This window comes from Oryctolagus cuniculus, chromosome 10 (genome assembly GCF_051225735.1).
Source record: "Oryctolagus cuniculus isolate XC-2025 breed Fujian yellow rabbit chromosome 10, ASM5122573v1, whole genome shotgun sequence".
In the NCBI taxonomy this organism is placed as follows: Eukaryota; Metazoa; Chordata; class Mammalia; order Lagomorpha; family Leporidae; genus Oryctolagus; species Oryctolagus cuniculus.
The window spans coordinates 55,913,758-55,931,373 of record NC_142876.1 but is presented as its reverse complement, the minus strand read 5'-3'; the positions used below and the strand labels follow the sequence as shown (position 1 = coordinate 55,931,373).

Here is a 17,616-nt window from a genome sequence, read left to right as displayed (position 1 = left end):
GAAGGTTAAGCCTCTGCCTGCAGTGTGGGTATACCATATGAGAGTCCTGTCTGCTCCACTTCTGATCTAGCTCCCTGCTAATGCGCCTGGGAAAGCATCGGAAGATGGCTCAAGTGCTTGGGCTCCTGTACCCACATGGACGACCCGGAAGAAGCTCCTGGCTCCTGATTTCAGCCTGACACAGTCCCGGCTGTTGCTGCTATTTGGGGAGTAAACCAGCAGGTGGAAGATTTTCTTTCTCCCCTCCCCCCTGCATTACTTATTCACTTTCAAAAAAAATTAAAATAATAAAACTATAAGCTTTAAAACTTGAGTACAATTTGAGAGATTCTTAGACCCTCTAGAGCCTATTAGAATTCTTGAACTTCCCACATTGGGTATAGACCATAAAACAGGGCTGGGGAGCCTTTTTCCTGCCCAGGGCCTTTTGGATAATTACAATATCATTTGCAGCCCATACAAAATGATCAACTTAAAAATTAGCTTGCTACAGATTTATTGAGTGTTGAGTCCCTCTTGTGGTTGCCTTGGCAGGGCCAGACCAAATGATTTTGTAAGCCTTGTACAGTCTGTGGAGCAGATGTTTCTCGACCCTGCCATAAAGAACCACATTGTGTATCATTTTAGGTCTGGTGTTATTACTTTAGAAGCTTGAAGTTTTGGGGCCAGTGTTATGGTATAGTAGGCTAAACCTCTGCTATGGCACTGGCAGGCCATATGGGTACCGGTTTGTGCCCCAGTTGCTCCTCTTCTGATTCAGCTTTCTGCTTATGGCCTGGGAAAGCAGTGGAAGATGGCCCAAGTGCTTGGGCCCCTGCACCCACATGGGATACCTGGAAGAAGCCGCTAGCTCCTGGCTTCCGATCAGCCCAGCTCTAGCCGTTGCAGCCATTTGGGGAGCGAACTAGCAGATGGAAGACCTTTCTGTATGTGTGTCTCCCTCTCTCTGTAACTCTGCCTCTCAAATAAATAAAATCTTAAAAAAAAAAAAGCTTGAAGTTTTGGCTATATTTTTTCTTTTTAATTTCAGTTTTTTAAACAAACACATAAATATTGTACATATTTTGGGGATACCACGTGATGTTTCAAAACCGCTTATATTGTATACTGTCCAGGTAAGGTAAACTTAACTATCTCCTAAGAATTTAACAGGTTTTTTTTTTTTTTTAATTTGTGAAAACATTTAAAATCCTTTCTTCTAGTTTTTAAATAGAACATTATCAATATATATATATAGTCATGCTACTGTAAAATGAATTCCAGAAGTTCTCCTATTTAAGTACCCATTAACCTTTCCCCATCTCTTTCTCTCCCTCATATAATACTTTAAAAAAAATATTTATTTATTTATTTGAAAGGCAGAATTACAGAGAGGCAGAGGCAGAGAGGGAGAAAGAGAGGTCTTTCATCTGCTGGTTCATTCTCCAGATGGCCGCAACAGCCAGAGCTGGGCTGATCCGAAGCCAGGAGCCAGGATCTGCTTCTGGGTATCCCACCTGGGTGCAGGGGCCCAAGGACTTGGGAGCTGGGCTGATCCGTAGCCAAAAGCCTGGAGTTGCTTCTGGGTCTCCCATATGGGTGCAGGGAGCCCAAGGACTTGGGCCATCCTTCACCGCTTTCCCAGGCCATAGCAGAGAGCTGGATCAGAAGTGGAGCAGCCCTCACTTACCTGTATGTTTCTCTCATTGAATAAAATCCTTAAAAACTTAGCAACAATAACAAAAAGTTTGTGTGTGTGTGTATATATATATGTATGTATATAACAGTGGTCATTGTTTAGACTCATGCATCACATTAGTGCTATGTGTGCCAAGTCCAGTAATACTTTGAACAGTTATTTTAAGTCTCAGTCTTTCAAAATATTAGTAGATGAATATATTTAAAAAGTTTTTTCAAAATTGCATTGTTTTCTACATAAAATTTTTCAGATGACCAAACTTACTGTTGTCTTACAGTTTTTTTCAAGATGTGCTTATTTATTTCAAAGGCAGAGTTAATGGAAAGAGAAGGAGAGACACTGAGAGAAAGAGATTTTCCATAAGCTGGTTCACTCCCCAAATGCCCACAACAGGCTGAGGTTGGGCCATGCTGAAGCTGAGAGCACAGAACTCCATCCGGGTCTCCCAAATGGGTGGCAGGGACCCACACACTCAGGCCATCATCTACTGCTTTCCCAGGCACATTAGCAAAGAGTTGGATCAGAAATGGAGCAGCTGAACTGGAACTAGCACCCATAAGGGAGGCTGGGGAGGCTGGCGCTGCATGTCAAAGCTCAACACATTGTGCTACAGCACATGCCAGAGGACATGATTTTCTTTAAAAAGGAATGTCTTGTTTTGATTTCAGAAGTTTTTTCTGAATATTTTTTCTAAAGATAATAAATGTCTAATTATGTAGATATAATTTGATATTATAATTAACCATGTGAATTTCACTTTCAGTGCAATGCGTGTTTTGCTCTCTAAATTACCCAGACCATGGATCGTGGATGAGAAGAAAGATGATGGTTATACCGCCTTGCATCTGGCTGCTCTGAACAATCATGTAGAAGTGGCTGAACTGTTGGTACACCAGGTAGGAAAAGCAGTTTGCTCGTTTGTTTTTTAAACACAATTTTGAGCTACTGCTATTTGTTTATTATTTCATCAGCTGCCTGTTAGTTGATCACAATAAAACTTTATGATGATGATAAATCAGATATAATGCATATTCAGTCTTTTGCCTAACACTGATTCTTGAACATACAGTTCAGGAGTGTGTGTCTGTGTGTGTGTATATAAATAGTAAATTGTAGATCTGATTACCAGATTGTAACGTGTACATGCCAAAAACAACAGAACTTTAAAGAAATAGTTCAGAAGTTGATACCTTCCCCCCTGCCATTTTAAGTCTGCTATTAAAATTGCTGCTGTTTTTGTTAATTATGATTTTTTTTCAAATCTAAACGACTTACCTTACATCAATATTATATTGCCTTAGTTCTTATTAGTGCTGTATGGTAAGTCTTGAAATCAGGTAGAGTAAACCTCCCAACTTTGTTCTGTTTTCTCAAAATTACTTTAAAATCTAGGTCTTTGGCATTTCCATCTAAGTTAATTTCCATTGAATCAGCTTATTAGTTTCGATTAGAGAGTCTGTTAGGAGTTAGCTCTTATATATATTAAACTTGTTTTTAAATAGCTTTTTTGAGATGATATTGTAAATTGTTTTGTTCTTACACTTTCAGTTTCCAATTGTATATTGTTAGTGTATATAAATACAATTATTTTTCATGTATCTTGTCACTTTGCTTAAACTTACTTTTCAGCCTAACAACATCTTTGTAGGTCCCTTAGTATTTTCTACATAGGTGATCGTACAGATCAAATTAATATAGAGAATGCAGAAGGATAGTCACACATATGTGGGGAATTGATTTTTGTATTGTCTTGCCAAAGTCATTTAGTGGGGAAAGGAATAGTTTCTCATAAGTGGTGTTGAAACAAGTGGATTACCAGATACCAAAAAGCAAGCAAAAGCACCAGAACCCAAGAAACTTGAACCTTTACCTAACACATTATACAGAAATGAAATTGGTTGTAGACTTGAATATAAAAGCCTAAAATATCAAACATTCAGGGAAAATAGGAGTAGATCTTCTGCGTTGGAGATATACAAAAGTTTTTATAGTCACAAAAGAAAAAATTACTAAGGTTTGTGAAAAATTAAACTTCTGCTTATTAAAAGATATTGGTAAGAAAATGAACAGGAAAGCTGAACTAAGTAAAGGATATACATTTAAGAAAGGACTGGTATCCAAAACATGTAAAGAGCCTCTACTTAATAGTAAAAGGACAAATTACTATCTAAAAAGAGGCAAAAGTTTCAACATCCACTTTGCCAAAGGAAGCATACAGTTAGCAAATAAACAAATGAAAATATCACTGGTTATTAAGGAAGCACAATTATAAGCAGAGTAAGATATGATCACCCACAAGAATGGCCAAAATTAAAAAGACCAATACAACCAAGTGTTGATTAGGATGTGGCACAATTGGAATTCACATAACGTTGCTGGTGTTTTAAAAGCAGCCACTTCGCAAAACAATGGGGCGGTTCAAAGTTAAACATGTATTCACTGTATAATCCAGCAGTCCCACTTCTTGGGATATACCCAGGAGAACTAAAGGCACACTTCCACACAAGTACTTGTACTAAATGGTTATAACAGCTTTCTTTATAATATTCTCACAATAGAAGCAAAATCTAAACGGTGGAGAAACTAGGAAAATTAAAGAAAATCCTCTACTCTTCATTGTTATATGAGACCACACACAGTCAGAAAATAAGGTGAAATCAGGTACCACAGGGCCATGCTCAAAGAAACATAAATATTGTAATAAAAACAAATCTGAAACTCCTGTCTTCTAGACTATGCATAACATTACTGAAGTTTCAGTTCTACCTCCCAAACAAGGGCACAGGAGGACATCAGAGTTGTAATCAAATGGCAAAAATGGTTCTAAGAGTAAACAAAATGATGGAAGTTTATCCTTTGAATCTTTAGCTCTTCACTTAATTCCATTTTTAGAAATTATGCCAGACATTATGCTAGACACTTTAGCGTGTTACATTAAGCCCATCCCCTAGGTTTATTGTCAACATTTTGGAGATGATGAAATAGGCATGAGATGGTATAATGCTTGCTTAAATTCTTGTAACTTATAAATGATAGGGCTTAGGCCAAGTCCCCTGACTTTAAGTTCAGGTGTTTTGTTTCTCAGTCCCTTTCTCTTTCAGTCCTTTGGCTGTCCTAGGAACCTGGGAAGGACTTCCTGTTCTCCCTTTAGTGATCTTTTTATGTACTAATTAAGTGTTACCTTCTCATCGCAAGCAAAGTGTTTTCAGGAATGAGGAAGAGTTCAGTGATGTAGCAAGAGGAAGTGAATTTATCAGGTCTTTAAAGTTAACCTGAATCCATTATGAAAACTTAATAAGGGGCTGGTGCTGTGGCGTAAGGGTAAAGCTACCACCTGCAGTGCCGGCATTCCCATATGCTGGTTCGAGACTTGGCTGCTCCACTTCCAGTCCAGCTCTCTGCTATGGCCTGGGAAAGCAGAAGATTTTTGCCCAAGTCCTTGGGTCCCTGCACCCACGTGGGATACCTGGAAGAGGCTCCTGGCTTTGGATCGGCACAGTTTTGGCCAATTGGGGAGTGAACCAGCAGATGAAAGACCAGTCTCTCTCTCTCTCTCTCTCTCTGTCTCGCTCTCTCTCACTCTCTCTGCCTCTCTTTCTCTCCCTGTATAACTTTGACTTTCAAATAAATAAATAAATCTTAAAAAAAAAAGAAAAGAAAACTCAATAAAACAGCTACGTATTTGTAGTTCAGGAAGTTAATTATCTCCATTATTTTATGGTGGAGATGGAAAGAGACACGTTTGAGTTTGGTACTGTATTTTGTCTTTCAACTGTAGTTCAATAGAATCACTGTAAAAAAATAATTTTTTAAAACTTGCTGTTTTGCTGTTCTATTTTAGAAGAATTTGTTGCTCTTTTTTCTATATTAACAACATTTAGCATATGAAAATAATGCTATAACAGCTGGAGGAGTCAACAGTGTTCTTTAGTCTTTATAAATAGTTACAGTTTTAGTCTTCATTGTTATCAGATTTCACCATTTAAAATGTATTCTTCTTATTCAGGGTAACGCGAACTTGGATATCCAGAATGTGAACCAGCAGACTGCCCTCCACCTTGCTGTTGAACGACAACACACCCAAATTGTTAGGGTAAAGTACTTAGTAACATACATTGAGCTTACTCTTTTATTTTAACCAGACAGTTTTTGAACTTCTTGAAAATTGAAATGAAACAATGTGAGATTTCTCAAAAGATATTAGTTAGATTATATATATAATTTTAGGCTAATATTTTACATCACTTGGGCAAAGAGTTTTGATTTCAATAGCAATTCTTTTTTTAAAAAAGATTTATTTATTTATTTGTTTATTTGAGAGATAGAGTTACAGACAGTGAGAGGGAGAGACAGAGAGAAAGGTCTTCCTTCCGTTGGTTTCCTCCCCAAATGTCCACAACGGCCGTAGCTGCGCTGATACAAAGCCAGGAGCCAGGTGCTTCTTCCCTGTCTCCCATGTGGGTGCAGGGGCCCAAGCACTTGGGCCATCTTCTACTGCTTTCCCGGCCATAGCAGAGAGCTGGACTGGAAGAGGAGCAGCAGGACTAGAACTGGTGCCCATATGGGATGCTGATGCCGCAGGTGGAGGATTAACCTACTGCACCACAGTGCCAGCTCCTAATAGCAAAATTCTTAAAAGTCTGATATTTAAAGTCTTTATAGCTTTGTTGTCAGATTTATAAATTTGCAGAATGTTAAATGAGAAAATTTCAAAATAACATAAAAATCAGTTTTAAAAATTACATTCCCTTTTGATTTGTAAATTGATAATAAACTACAAATTAAAAGCTTTGGCTGGGATGGGTGTTTGGCATAGCAGTTAAGTTGCCACTTGGGACACCCTGATTCTATCAGGAGTTCCTAGGTTTCAGTCCCAGCTCTGCTTCTGGGAAGCAAGCAGATGGCTTCAACTAGTGGATCCCTGCCACCCACATAGGACACCTGGATTCAGTTCCTGGCTCCTTGCTTTTGCCTGATCCAGTTCTGGCTATTGTGGGCATATAGGGAATTAACAGAGAGCTCTCTGTCTCTCTGCCTTTCAAGTAAATAAAAATAAAATAAAATCTTTGGTTGGACATTTGCTGCTGCAAATTCAAAAAATGCTGAAATACATATTTTACTAACCTGGTGTTTCAAAAAATATTTGAAAGAATACTGGTTTAAATATTTTTGTAGAGTAACAGTTCCTAAAGTTTGGAGGCTGAACCACCATCATCAGCATCACCTGGAAACTTGGCAGAAAAGTTAAGGCTTACCACCTCAGACCAACAGCATCAGGACCTCAGGGGGTGGGAACCAGCAATCCCTGGTGTAACAAGCCCTCCAAGTAATTCTGATGCTTGTTTAAATTTGAGAAATACTGCCCTAAGGTGACTGTTTCTGTAACCTTTTTGGAATGGAGAGGGAAAAAAATGTAATTTGCCAAGACAGGAAAGATTTTATGCTTGAGATTGATTTCATAGATAGTGTTTTGCTAAAAGCTCTTTGATAGTATTTGGAGAAAGGATTAGGAAAATTGCTAAAGCTCCAAAAGTAAAGTTTTAAATAAACTTCCATCTACTGCTTAAGTTATCTGTTGAAATATGTCATTTATGCATTTTATCTAAGAAGTTGTGGTTTAGTAAATGCTGTTCACATTTGTTATTTAAAATTCCTCTTAACCAAATATTTTTTTTAGATTTATTTATTTGAAAGTTAGAGTTACACAGAGAGAAGAGAGGCAGAGAGAGAGAGAGAGAGCGAGCGAGAGAGGTCTTCCATCTGCTGGTTCACTCCCCAGGTGGCTGCAACAGCCGGAGCTGTGCCGATTCAAAGCCAGGAGCCAGGAGCTTCTTCCAGGTCTCCCACGTGGGTGCAGGGGCCCAAGGACTTGGGCCATTCTCTGCTGCTTTCCCAGGCCATAGCAGAGAGCTGGATGGGAAGTGGAGCTGCTGTCTCTCCAACCAGTGCCCTTATGGGATGCTGGCACTTCAGGCCAGGGCGTTAACCCACTGCACCACAGCATTGGCTTCCCAAATGTTCTTAATTTATCCTCTATGCTATTTGGGCTTTCTTTTTCTTTTCTTTTCTTTTCTTTTTTTTTTTTTTTTTTTTTTTTGACAGGCAGAGTTAGTGAGAGAGAGACAGAAAGGTCTTCCTTTTGCCGTTGGTTCAACCCCCAAGTGGCCTCTATGGCCAGTGTGCTTTGCCGATCCGAAGCCAGGAGCCAGGCGCTTCCTCCTGGTCTCACATGCGGGTACAGGGCCCAAGGACCTGGGTCATCCTCCACTGCCCTCCCAGGCCACAGCAGAGAGCTGGACTGGAAGAGGAACAACTGGGACAGAACCGGCGCCCGAACCGAGTCTAGAACCTGGGATGCCAGCACCACGGGCGGAGGATTAGCCTAGTGAGCCGCGGCGCCAGCCATGGGCTTTCTTTATGACCATAAATTTGAAAAAAAAAAAAAAAAAAAAAAAAGAAAGAGAAAGGAATCAATAGTAACTTTTGCTTGTTTATTTAAATAGAAGAATTTTGAACATTATGATCTGGTCCTCATAGAAGTACTTAACTATATCAACTCACATACCTAAAATTTTCTTTGAGGAAATGGATTAAGCAGCATATTGACTCTCATTTCCTTTTATCTCCCCTAATTCAATACATTTGAATAACCAGAACACTTTCCTCTTTGTAAGGAGCCACAGAGTGTAAAATAGAAAACAAAGTTGTAAAAACCTTTTGTTTTAATGGCAGTTTCTTTAGAAAGTCAAGGACTCTCCCATGGATACTTTACATATATTGTAGTTTCTTATAAGTGTGGACACTTTAACAAAATGAGACGTCTTTCTCTTTTAGCTTTTGGTGCGTGCAGGTGCTAAGCTAGACATTCAGGATAAGGATGGGGACACTCCTTTGCATGAAGCTCTGAGGCATCACACTTTGTCTCAGCTACGTCAGCTTCAAGATATGCAAGATGTAGGGAAGGTGGATGCTGCCTGGGAACCATCTAAAAATACAGTGAGTAAAGATAATGTCTCATCCTGTAAGAGCAGAAGTATCTTAATCCAGGACCTTATTCTGTTAATACAATCTATATCAGGTAAAATATTTTATCAGAGCTACATACTTAGAAATTTAGTCAGTGAACTAAATACTAGCCAGTACTTTTCCTTACAATTTATATTTGAAGTTCATAAAGTTTTAGCTCTTACGGTTAAGTCTGTGATTCATTTTCAGTTGATTTTATGACAGGGATCAAAGTTCATTTTCTTGTTTGTGGATATCCAGTTGTTCCACCACCATGTGTTAAAGAGAGTCTTTTACTGAGTTACTTGGAGTGCCTTTATCCAGAATCAGTTAACTGTATATGTAAAGGTCTTTTTCTGGATCTTGTATTTTATTCTGTTCTGTGTTTGTAACTATGTGATGCCAGCAGCATTGTCTTGATTACTGTAGCTTTATAATAAATGCTGGAATCAGGTTATATAAATCCTCCAATCTTCTTTTATTTTCAAATTATTTGTTCTATGTCCTTCACATTTTCTCTTGAATTTTATAATCATTTTTCTAGTGTAAAGAGTTTCTGAGACCAAAATGTTTGAGAATACTGCCTTATTTTATGACTACAGGTAAATTCTCTTGACTCATGTATTCTTCCCTTTTTCTCATTTTAAAATGGCAAAAAAGGATATTTATCTCCATAGATTGTTATACAAATAGTGAAAGTGCTTAAAATAGTAGTTGGTCCATTATAAGTGCTCAACAAATATTAGCAGTTATTGTGACTACTGTTTGAGCCATTGGGTCAGATGATATTATCAGAACCTAATTTGTCCTATTCTCTATTTCTTGGCTCATTTCACAGGTATTGGCTTTTTTCCTCAGTTGTTTCTTCCCTTATTGTTTCAAGTTGATTACTAGCTAATCCAGGGCTAAATGGAGAAAAAGTTGTTTTTTAAATATCTCTATTAGGAATTCTACTCTTGAATTTTATTGTCCTTAATTGACCTTGGGTTATATGTTCATTCCTGAACTAGTTACATAAGTAAGGTAGGTATCTGACTTGTTTGAATCACCTTTGATCAACCCCTAGAACTTGAGAATGGGTCAGTTCTTATATTGAATGACTAAAAAATTAGGGGTGTTGTTCCTGTAAGGGAGAATTGTTATTATAACTGAAACTCATTAATGTCTGCCACATAGACACACACACACACACACACACACACACACACACACGGTGGTAAGAATTGATTGCAGATTCCTAAAGGGAAAATCATAACTTTTTTCATTTGATTTCAGTTAATAATGGGACTTGGTACTCAAGGCGCAGAGAAGAAGAGTGCAGCATCTATTGCCTGTTTCTTGGCAGCCAATGGAGCTGATCTTAGCATTCGAAATAAGAAGGGTCAGTCCCCCCTTGATCTCTGTCCTGATCCAAGTCTTTGCAAAGCATTGGCAAAGTGTCATAAGGAAAAAGTCAGGTTTGTATTTTTTTAATCAAAAACCTTAATTTTCTATATGTTAATTATCATGTGGATTCATAATAGAGGACTTGCCTACTTGAAAATGTCTTCTTTTGTTCTTATCAATTTTTTTTAAAGATTTATTTATTTATCTGAAAGTCAGAGTTAAACAGAGAGGAGAGGCAGAGAGAGAGAGAGAGAGAGAGAGAGAGAGAGAGAGAGGTCTTCCATCCGCTGGTTCACTCCCCAGTTGGCTGCAACAGCCAGAGCTGTGCCGATCAGAAGCCAGGAATCAGGAGCTTCTTCCAGGTCTCCCATGCGGGGGCAGGGACTCAAGGTATTGGGCCATGTTCTACTGCTTTCCCAGGCCATAGCAGAGAGCTGGATCAGAAGTGGAGCAGCCAGGACTCGAACTGGTGCCCACATGGGATGCCGGCGCTTCAGGCCAGGGCATTAACCCGCCGTGCCACAGAGCCGGCCCCTGTTCTTCCTTATCTTTATGTTGACCATTTTTCCCTTGAAAATTTTCTTATGTGCACACTGTCTTCTTATTTCAGTTGTGTTCCCCATATTATTTTCTAATCCAATCTATTCTGGTTGTATTCCTATGTCTTAGAGGAGTTTATTAGTAGGAAAGTCTTACTGATAAAATTGCTGTGGTTATTGTTGTATATGTTTAAATGTTAATAGACTGTTCCTAAGAGAGACAGTTTACTCACCATGAACAGCATATACCTCACACAAATGCTGTTGTGATTCTGGCACCCTGCACTCGAGCACATGACAGACACTCGGTAAGTTTCAGTGAAGGATTGAGAAAATGAACAATGAGTGAGTCAACTTCTGGTGGAGTTTTCTCTGAAGATGATCATTTTAGCTTTGTCTATTGTTTCTGAAAGTAAAAGATGTCAAAGATTTTATGTATTATTTATGATATAATTTATTTACTTAGAAGATTTTGTAGCCATAGAAAAAGGTATATATTTTATTAACTTTCATCCAAACAATATTGTGCAACTATTACTGTACTTCTGCCTGGTTCTTGTACTGCACATTTTGCTAACTGTCTCTTGACTTTTATGTTTGCTTGCCTCTTTTACAATTGATGTGTAGGGATGAAATGGCAGCTCTTTAGAATCCATATAGACAGTTGTGTTATAAGCAAAATTAATCTAATGATGTATATAGATTTCCTTAAGTATATCCTTAAGGAACATAAAATCCTATTAGGGTGCTGGCCTCGTGGTGTTATTGGGTTAGTCTGCCACCTGTGATGCTGGCATCCCATATAGGTGGCAGTTTGAGTCCTGGCTGCTCCATTTCCAATCCATCTCCCTGCTAATATGCCTTTGGAAGCAGCAGAAGATGGCCCAAGCACTTGGGCCCCTGCACTCATGTGGCGGACCTGGAAGAAATTCCTGGGGCTCTTGGCTTCAGCTTAGCTCAGCCCTGGCTATTGCAGTCACTTGGAGAGTGAACCAGTGGATGGAAGACCTCTGTTTGTGTCTCCCCATATCTCTCTATAATTCTGACTTATAAATAAATAATCTTTAAAAAATTACAAAAAAAGACAATACATGTATAAATACATGGATTTAGGCACTATGATTACTACAGTAATAACCTTTAATCATAGAGTCTAAGTTAGAACTTTGTGTGTATATATGTGTGTTTGTGAGTTTCTAAACATTGGTAGAAATGGTGCCCTTTTCTGTAGCAGTAATTGCTCATACAAATATTTTTCTGTGTCTTATATCTCTATATCTTTATCTTGATATAGATAATTACTAAGATTTATTTATTTGAAAAGTGGTGTGACAGAGAAGAGAAAGATCTTCCATATGCTTGTTTACTCCCAAATGGCCACAACAGCTGGGCCAAAGCCAGTACTTTGAAACTCCACTCCCAGTCTCCCACTTGGGTGCCAGGGATTTAAGTACTTGAACCATCATCTGCTGCTTCCCAGATGTATTAGCATAAGACTGGATCAGAATCAGAATAGCCAGGACTTGAACTGGCATTCTGATAGAAGACGTGGGTATTACAAATCATGGCTTAACCCACTGTGGCATAACTCTTGCTGCTCATGTATCTATTTATAGATGGCATTCTGTCATTCTGTAATAGAATTTTGTTAGGGACCCATGTAAACGGAGGTCAGAAAAGACCTGATGAGGCTGGCACTGTGGTGTATGTAGTAGGTGAAGCACCCGCCTGCAGTGCTGGCATCCCACATGGGTGCCAGGTCAAGTCCAAGCTGCTCCACTTCCAGTCCAGCTCCCTGCTGATGGCTTGGGAAAGTAGTAAAAGATGGCCCAAATGCTTGGGCCACAGCACTCTCGTGGGAGACCCAGAAGAAGCTCCTGGCTCCTGGCTTCAGATGGGCCCAGCTCTGGCTGTTGTGGCCATTTAGGGAGTGAACCAGTGGATGGAAGACCTCTCTGTCTGTCTCTCCCTCTCTCTGTCTGTAACTATGCCTCTCAAGTAAATAAACAAATTGTTGAAAAAAAAAAAAAAAAAGACCTGAGCTGGTGCCGAAGCTCACTAGGCTAATCCTCCGCCTTGAGGCGCCGGCACACCGGGTTCTAGTCCCGGTCAGGGCACCGGATTCTGTCCCAGTAGCCCCTCTTCCAGGCCAGCTCTCTGCTGTGGCCCAGGAGTGCAGTGGAGGATGGCCCAAGTGCTTGGGCCCTGCACCCCATGGGAGACCAGGATAAGTACCTGGCTCCTGCCATCAGATCAGCGCGGTGCACCGGCTGCAGCGCGCCGGCCGCGGTGGCCATTGGAGGGTGAACCAATGGCAAAGGAAGACCTTTCTCTCTGTCTCTCTCTCTCACTGTCCACTCTGCCTGTCAAAAAGAAAAAGAAAAGAAAAAGAAAAAGACCTGATGTGCCGTTTTCCAAAGAATCCTATTTGTTACGGACTATGATGATGCTTCATTCTTTGTTTACTTAGGATAAGTAGCCTGGTTGCTACTTAGAACTTTTCTTCTATTTCTAGGTCACCTGCTGATGGGTCTATACAGATAGAACAAGTTAAATTTTGTCTATATTATTTTTACTAGTGTCTTGATTTCTTTATTAGAATGTTTGCCCTTCCATTGGGTGAGAATTTGTCCAGCTGATAAATGAATTTGTAATCAAAATATTCTGATTGGTTTGATTTGGAATATTTTCTCTTATTAGCGGTCAAGTGGGTTCTCGGAGTCCTTCTATGATTAGTAATGATTCTGAAACCTTAGAAGAATGTATGGTATGTTCAGATATGAAGAGAGATACTCTTTTTGGCCCATGTGGGCATATTGCAACCTGTTCTTTATGTTCTCCACGAGTCAAAAAATGCCTCATCTGTAAAGAACAAGTTCAATCCAGGACAAAGGTAATATATTTTTTTTTATCTTTTATTTAATGAATATAAATTTCCAAAGTACGACTCATGGGTTACAATGGCTTCCCCCTCCCCATACCGTCCCTCCCACCCACAACCCTCCCCTTTCCCACTCCCTCTCCCCTTCCATTCACATCAAGATTCATTTTCGATTATCTTAATATACAGAAGATCAGCTTAGTATACCTTAAGTAAGGATTTCAACAGTTTGCTCCCACACAGAAACATAAAGTGAAAAATAATAGATGATTTTTTTTTAAATGATGATGAAATCAGATCAGACCTATTGTCATGTTTAATCCCAGTGAGAGTCAAGTTGGGAATTGATAATTTTTTTTTTTTTTTACAGAAGATAAGTTTAGTGTACATTAAGTAAAGATTTCAATCGTTTGCACCCCCATAGAAACACAAAGTGAAATATACTGTTTGAGTACTCGTTATAGCATTAAGCCTCAATGTATAGCACATTAAGGACAGAGATCCTACATGAGGAGTAAGTGCACAGTGACTCCTGTTGTTGACTTTACAAATTGACACTCCTGTTTATGGCATCAGTAATCTCCCTATGCACCAGTCATGAGTTTCCAAGGCTATGGAAGCCCCTTGAGTTCTCCGACTCTTATCTTGTTTAGACACGGTCATAGTCAAAGTGGAGGTTCTCTCCTCCCTTCAGAGAAAGGCACCTCCCTCTTTGAAGACCTGTTCTTTCCACTGGGATCTCACTCACAGAGATCTTTTTGCCAGAGTGTCTTGGCTTTCCATGCCTGAAATACTCCCATGGGCTTTTCAGCCAGATCCGAGTGCCTTTAGGGCTGATTCTGAGGAAAGGTAATATATTTTAATAAGTATTTTATCATTTTGTCCTTTGATACTATAGTTAATGATAAATAAGATTATGTGATTTTCTTATGTCTTGTTCTTCGAATGATTTAGACACAGATATCTATAAATTATATATATAATATGTAAATGTATGTATACATTTATCAAGAAATCAGTTTAGAATTTCTGAATTTAATGCTGACTCACAGTCTTGTCTTAGTGTGTTATTTTGCAATATTCATTATTATATGATTTTAACTGTACTGGTTTTATTCTCTGAAATTTTTTTTTAGCCCCTAAGTGTCTCCTTTATATCTAAGCTGTAGGGGTTAAAAATAAAAAGTATTTAGTGTTTTGTTTTTAGAGCACCCTGTAACTTAGAGATATATTTAGTTCTACTTTGTGTTGTGTACTGTGAAATTTTCAAACCTGTAGAAAGTACAAAAATGAACATATCCACCTAACATCTGTCAGGGGCTTGCAGAGCCTTTGACTGTGAAGAAATAGTGACCCCAAGTGGTCAAAGGATAACGAACATCTTCACAGAAAAAAAAACAAATTCGAGTGTTTGGAGGGAAGGATAATAAACAAGCTTGGGTTGCTAATCAATTGGAGAAGTGGAGTTAACATAAACTATTCCTTTTGAGCTATCAAAAATAAGTTTAAAGGGAGTGATAACAAATAAAGTAGGAAATGACCATTCTCTAAACGCTACACAAGAAGCATGGAGGCCATGCTGACTATATGTCCAAGCCCATACTTTAACAGTGTGCTTTCATTTGGGAAAAGTTACGGTTACAGAGGGGTTTTTTTTGTTTTGTTTTTAGTAATGGGGAAAGGTGGGGTAAGGTAAGTAAGTGTTATTAGATGATCATGGCTATATTATTTTAAACTCCTTAATAACAATTCAGATACATAAACATAAATACCTTGAAATTATTTTGAAACTCAGCACAATTGTATAGAGAAGAGAATTATGTATTGGGCACTGATTATATGTTACACATTGAATTAGATACTTTTACACATATGATTTACATTTAAAAAAAAAAAGTTTGTCTGGAAGACAGTGATAGAGAGGAGATTTTTGTATCCACTGATTCACTCCCCAGATGGCCACAACAGCAGGGGTTGGGACAGCAAGAAGACAGGAGCCAGCAACTCCACCCACATCTTCCACGTGGGCAGCAGGAGCTCAAGTACTTGGGCCATCTCTGCTGCTTTCCCAGGTGAATGAGCAGGGAGCTAGATCAGAAGCAGAGTAGCTGGGACTCAAACTGGCACTCTAATACAGGATACTGGCATCACAGGTGGCTTCAACCACTGCACCATGTCACTGGCCGCTATGATTTACTGTTTACTCCCCTGTGAAGAAGGATTGTTCTTTATGGCTCATATTTAGAAAGAAGAAAAACAAACAAACAAAAAAAGTTGTGACTCAGGATTTTTAGGTACTGTGTTAGTGTTAGAGGGAGATTTTGAATCCAGGAGTCTATGGGTCACAACCAACGATATTTTACTGCAACCACTCTTACTGCAAAGTTGGGAAAGTTGATGAAGAGAAAGCAGGCAATGTTTGGATATTAGGATAATGTTTAAGTGAGTGGTGGTTATCATTTTTGGACAGGAATATTGAATGACAGTGGAGATAGCTAAATGTGACCACGTGTAGGAAAGGAGAAGAAGAGGTGGAAGTTGGATGAGAAGCCAGTGGTGGAGGGCTGGGGTAAAGGAAGCCAAAGCCAAGTTTGAACAGTTACATGCTCAGAACTCAGTTGAAGGAGAAATGAAGAAGAGATCAAACTGAGGGCAATTAGGAATAGATTGTGGAAGACTTAGGGCTCTAGTCTTCTTAGGGAGAAGGAATAGCTTAAAGGTATGGGCCTCAGCCAGAATGGGATTGACTACATCTTGGAAAATAGCTTTTAGGAAGGATTTCTTGAGTGTGGGTCAACAGTGAAATCCTTCTTGGAATTTAGCAACTCAACTAGATTTTTATTCAGATTAGAAAATTATCTTCTCATTTATTTTTATGTTTCTTTATTTGTCTATTGCCCTTTTCATTCCCTCTCAAAAATAGTTTTTGATGGAGGGGCAGGGAGAGAATATTGGAGCCTATCCCATTCTTGCTGCCCTCAGGGGAAATGGCTTTTTTCTGTATGATTCTTTAGGACAGGAGATGAATGTGGAACCTAGTGCCTATTAAACAAGAATATATAATGATGTGAAAATGTGTGAGTTAAAGCTCAGTGCCTACAGGGTTTCCTTAGAAAGGAAATCTGGTTTATTGGATTTCTCCGTGTATACTCACTGTGCTGTAACCTCTTCTCTGTAGATTGAAGAATGTGTGGTATGCTCTGACAAGAAAGCAGCTGTTCTTTTTCAACCTTGTGGACACATGTGTGCTTGTGAAAGTGAGTAGCCTCTACAAATTTCCTCAGTGTTGTTATAAAAACAGAAAGCGAAACAAAATTAGTATGTTTGAAGTTTTTGTTGTTGTTTTGTTTTTGTTTTTTGGGTAATTAAGGAACAGAAATTGGATAGTCCTCTAGGAGCTTCCATTTTTTTCTCTATACCTAGTTGTCAGCCATTTCTCTCTGAGCTTCTGAGCACTCAGGAGGATACAATGTTCTACCAGCTTGGTGTTGTTTTTTTGTTTGTTTGTTTGTTTGTTTGTTTTCCACAGGCAGAGTGGATAGTGAGAGAGAGAGAGAAAGCAGAGAGAAAGGTCTTCCTTTTTGCCGTTGGTTCACCCTCCAATGGCCGCCGCAGCCAGCGTGCTGTGGCCGGCGCATCGCGCTAATCCGAAGCCGGGAGCCAGGTGCTTCTCCTGGTCTCCCATGGGGTGCAGGGCCCAAGCACCTGGGCCATCCTCCACTGCACTCCCTGGCCACAGCAGAGAGCTGGCTTGGAAGAGGAGCAACCAGGACAGAATCCGGCACCCCGACCGGGACTAGAACCCGGTGTGCTGACGCCGCTAGGCGGAGGATTAGCCTAGTGAGCCGCGGCGCTGGTGAACCAGCTTGGATTTTTATTTCTTTTGTATTAGCACAAAGTGAACTATCTTCACACATCATAGAAATTTATTTCCAAAAATTAATATTGAGACTTTTTTTTCTTTTACATACAAGATTGGTATGCCTGCATTTGTCTTTACCTTAATATTGCTGTTGTACACTTTCCTCACTCCTGAAGAGCTCACAGCAGCCATGTGGGGCTATAATTTTTGGCCTTCCTTAACCTTTATGTCAAGAGAGCTTATAGAAATCTTTCGTTTCTTTCTT

At 39.3% G+C, this 17,616-nt stretch overlaps 1 protein-coding gene across 2 annotated transcripts in view; it reads left to right on the top strand.

The window, feature by feature from the left end:
• Window positions 1-17,616, top strand: part of MIB1 (MIB E3 ubiquitin protein ligase 1) — a 164,766-nt gene that overhangs the window by 131,838 nt on the left and 15,312 nt on the right. Inside the window, exons 13-18 of one of the 2 annotated variants that reach the window (XM_002713451.6) lie at window positions 2,442-2,574; window positions 5,685-5,771; window positions 8,513-8,674; window positions 9,959-10,140; window positions 13,309-13,501; window positions 16,668-16,746. In XM_002713451.6, coding sequence (XP_002713497.1) covers window positions 2,442-2,574; window positions 5,685-5,771; window positions 8,513-8,674; window positions 9,959-10,140; window positions 13,309-13,501; window positions 16,668-16,746 — 836 coding nt within the window. Of the gene's footprint in view, window positions 1-70; window positions 223-2,441; window positions 2,575-5,684; window positions 5,772-8,512; window positions 8,675-9,958; window positions 10,141-13,308; window positions 13,502-16,667; window positions 16,747-17,616 lie in introns of those variants that run through there. The other variant, XR_016214602.1, reaches the window with a different exon arrangement.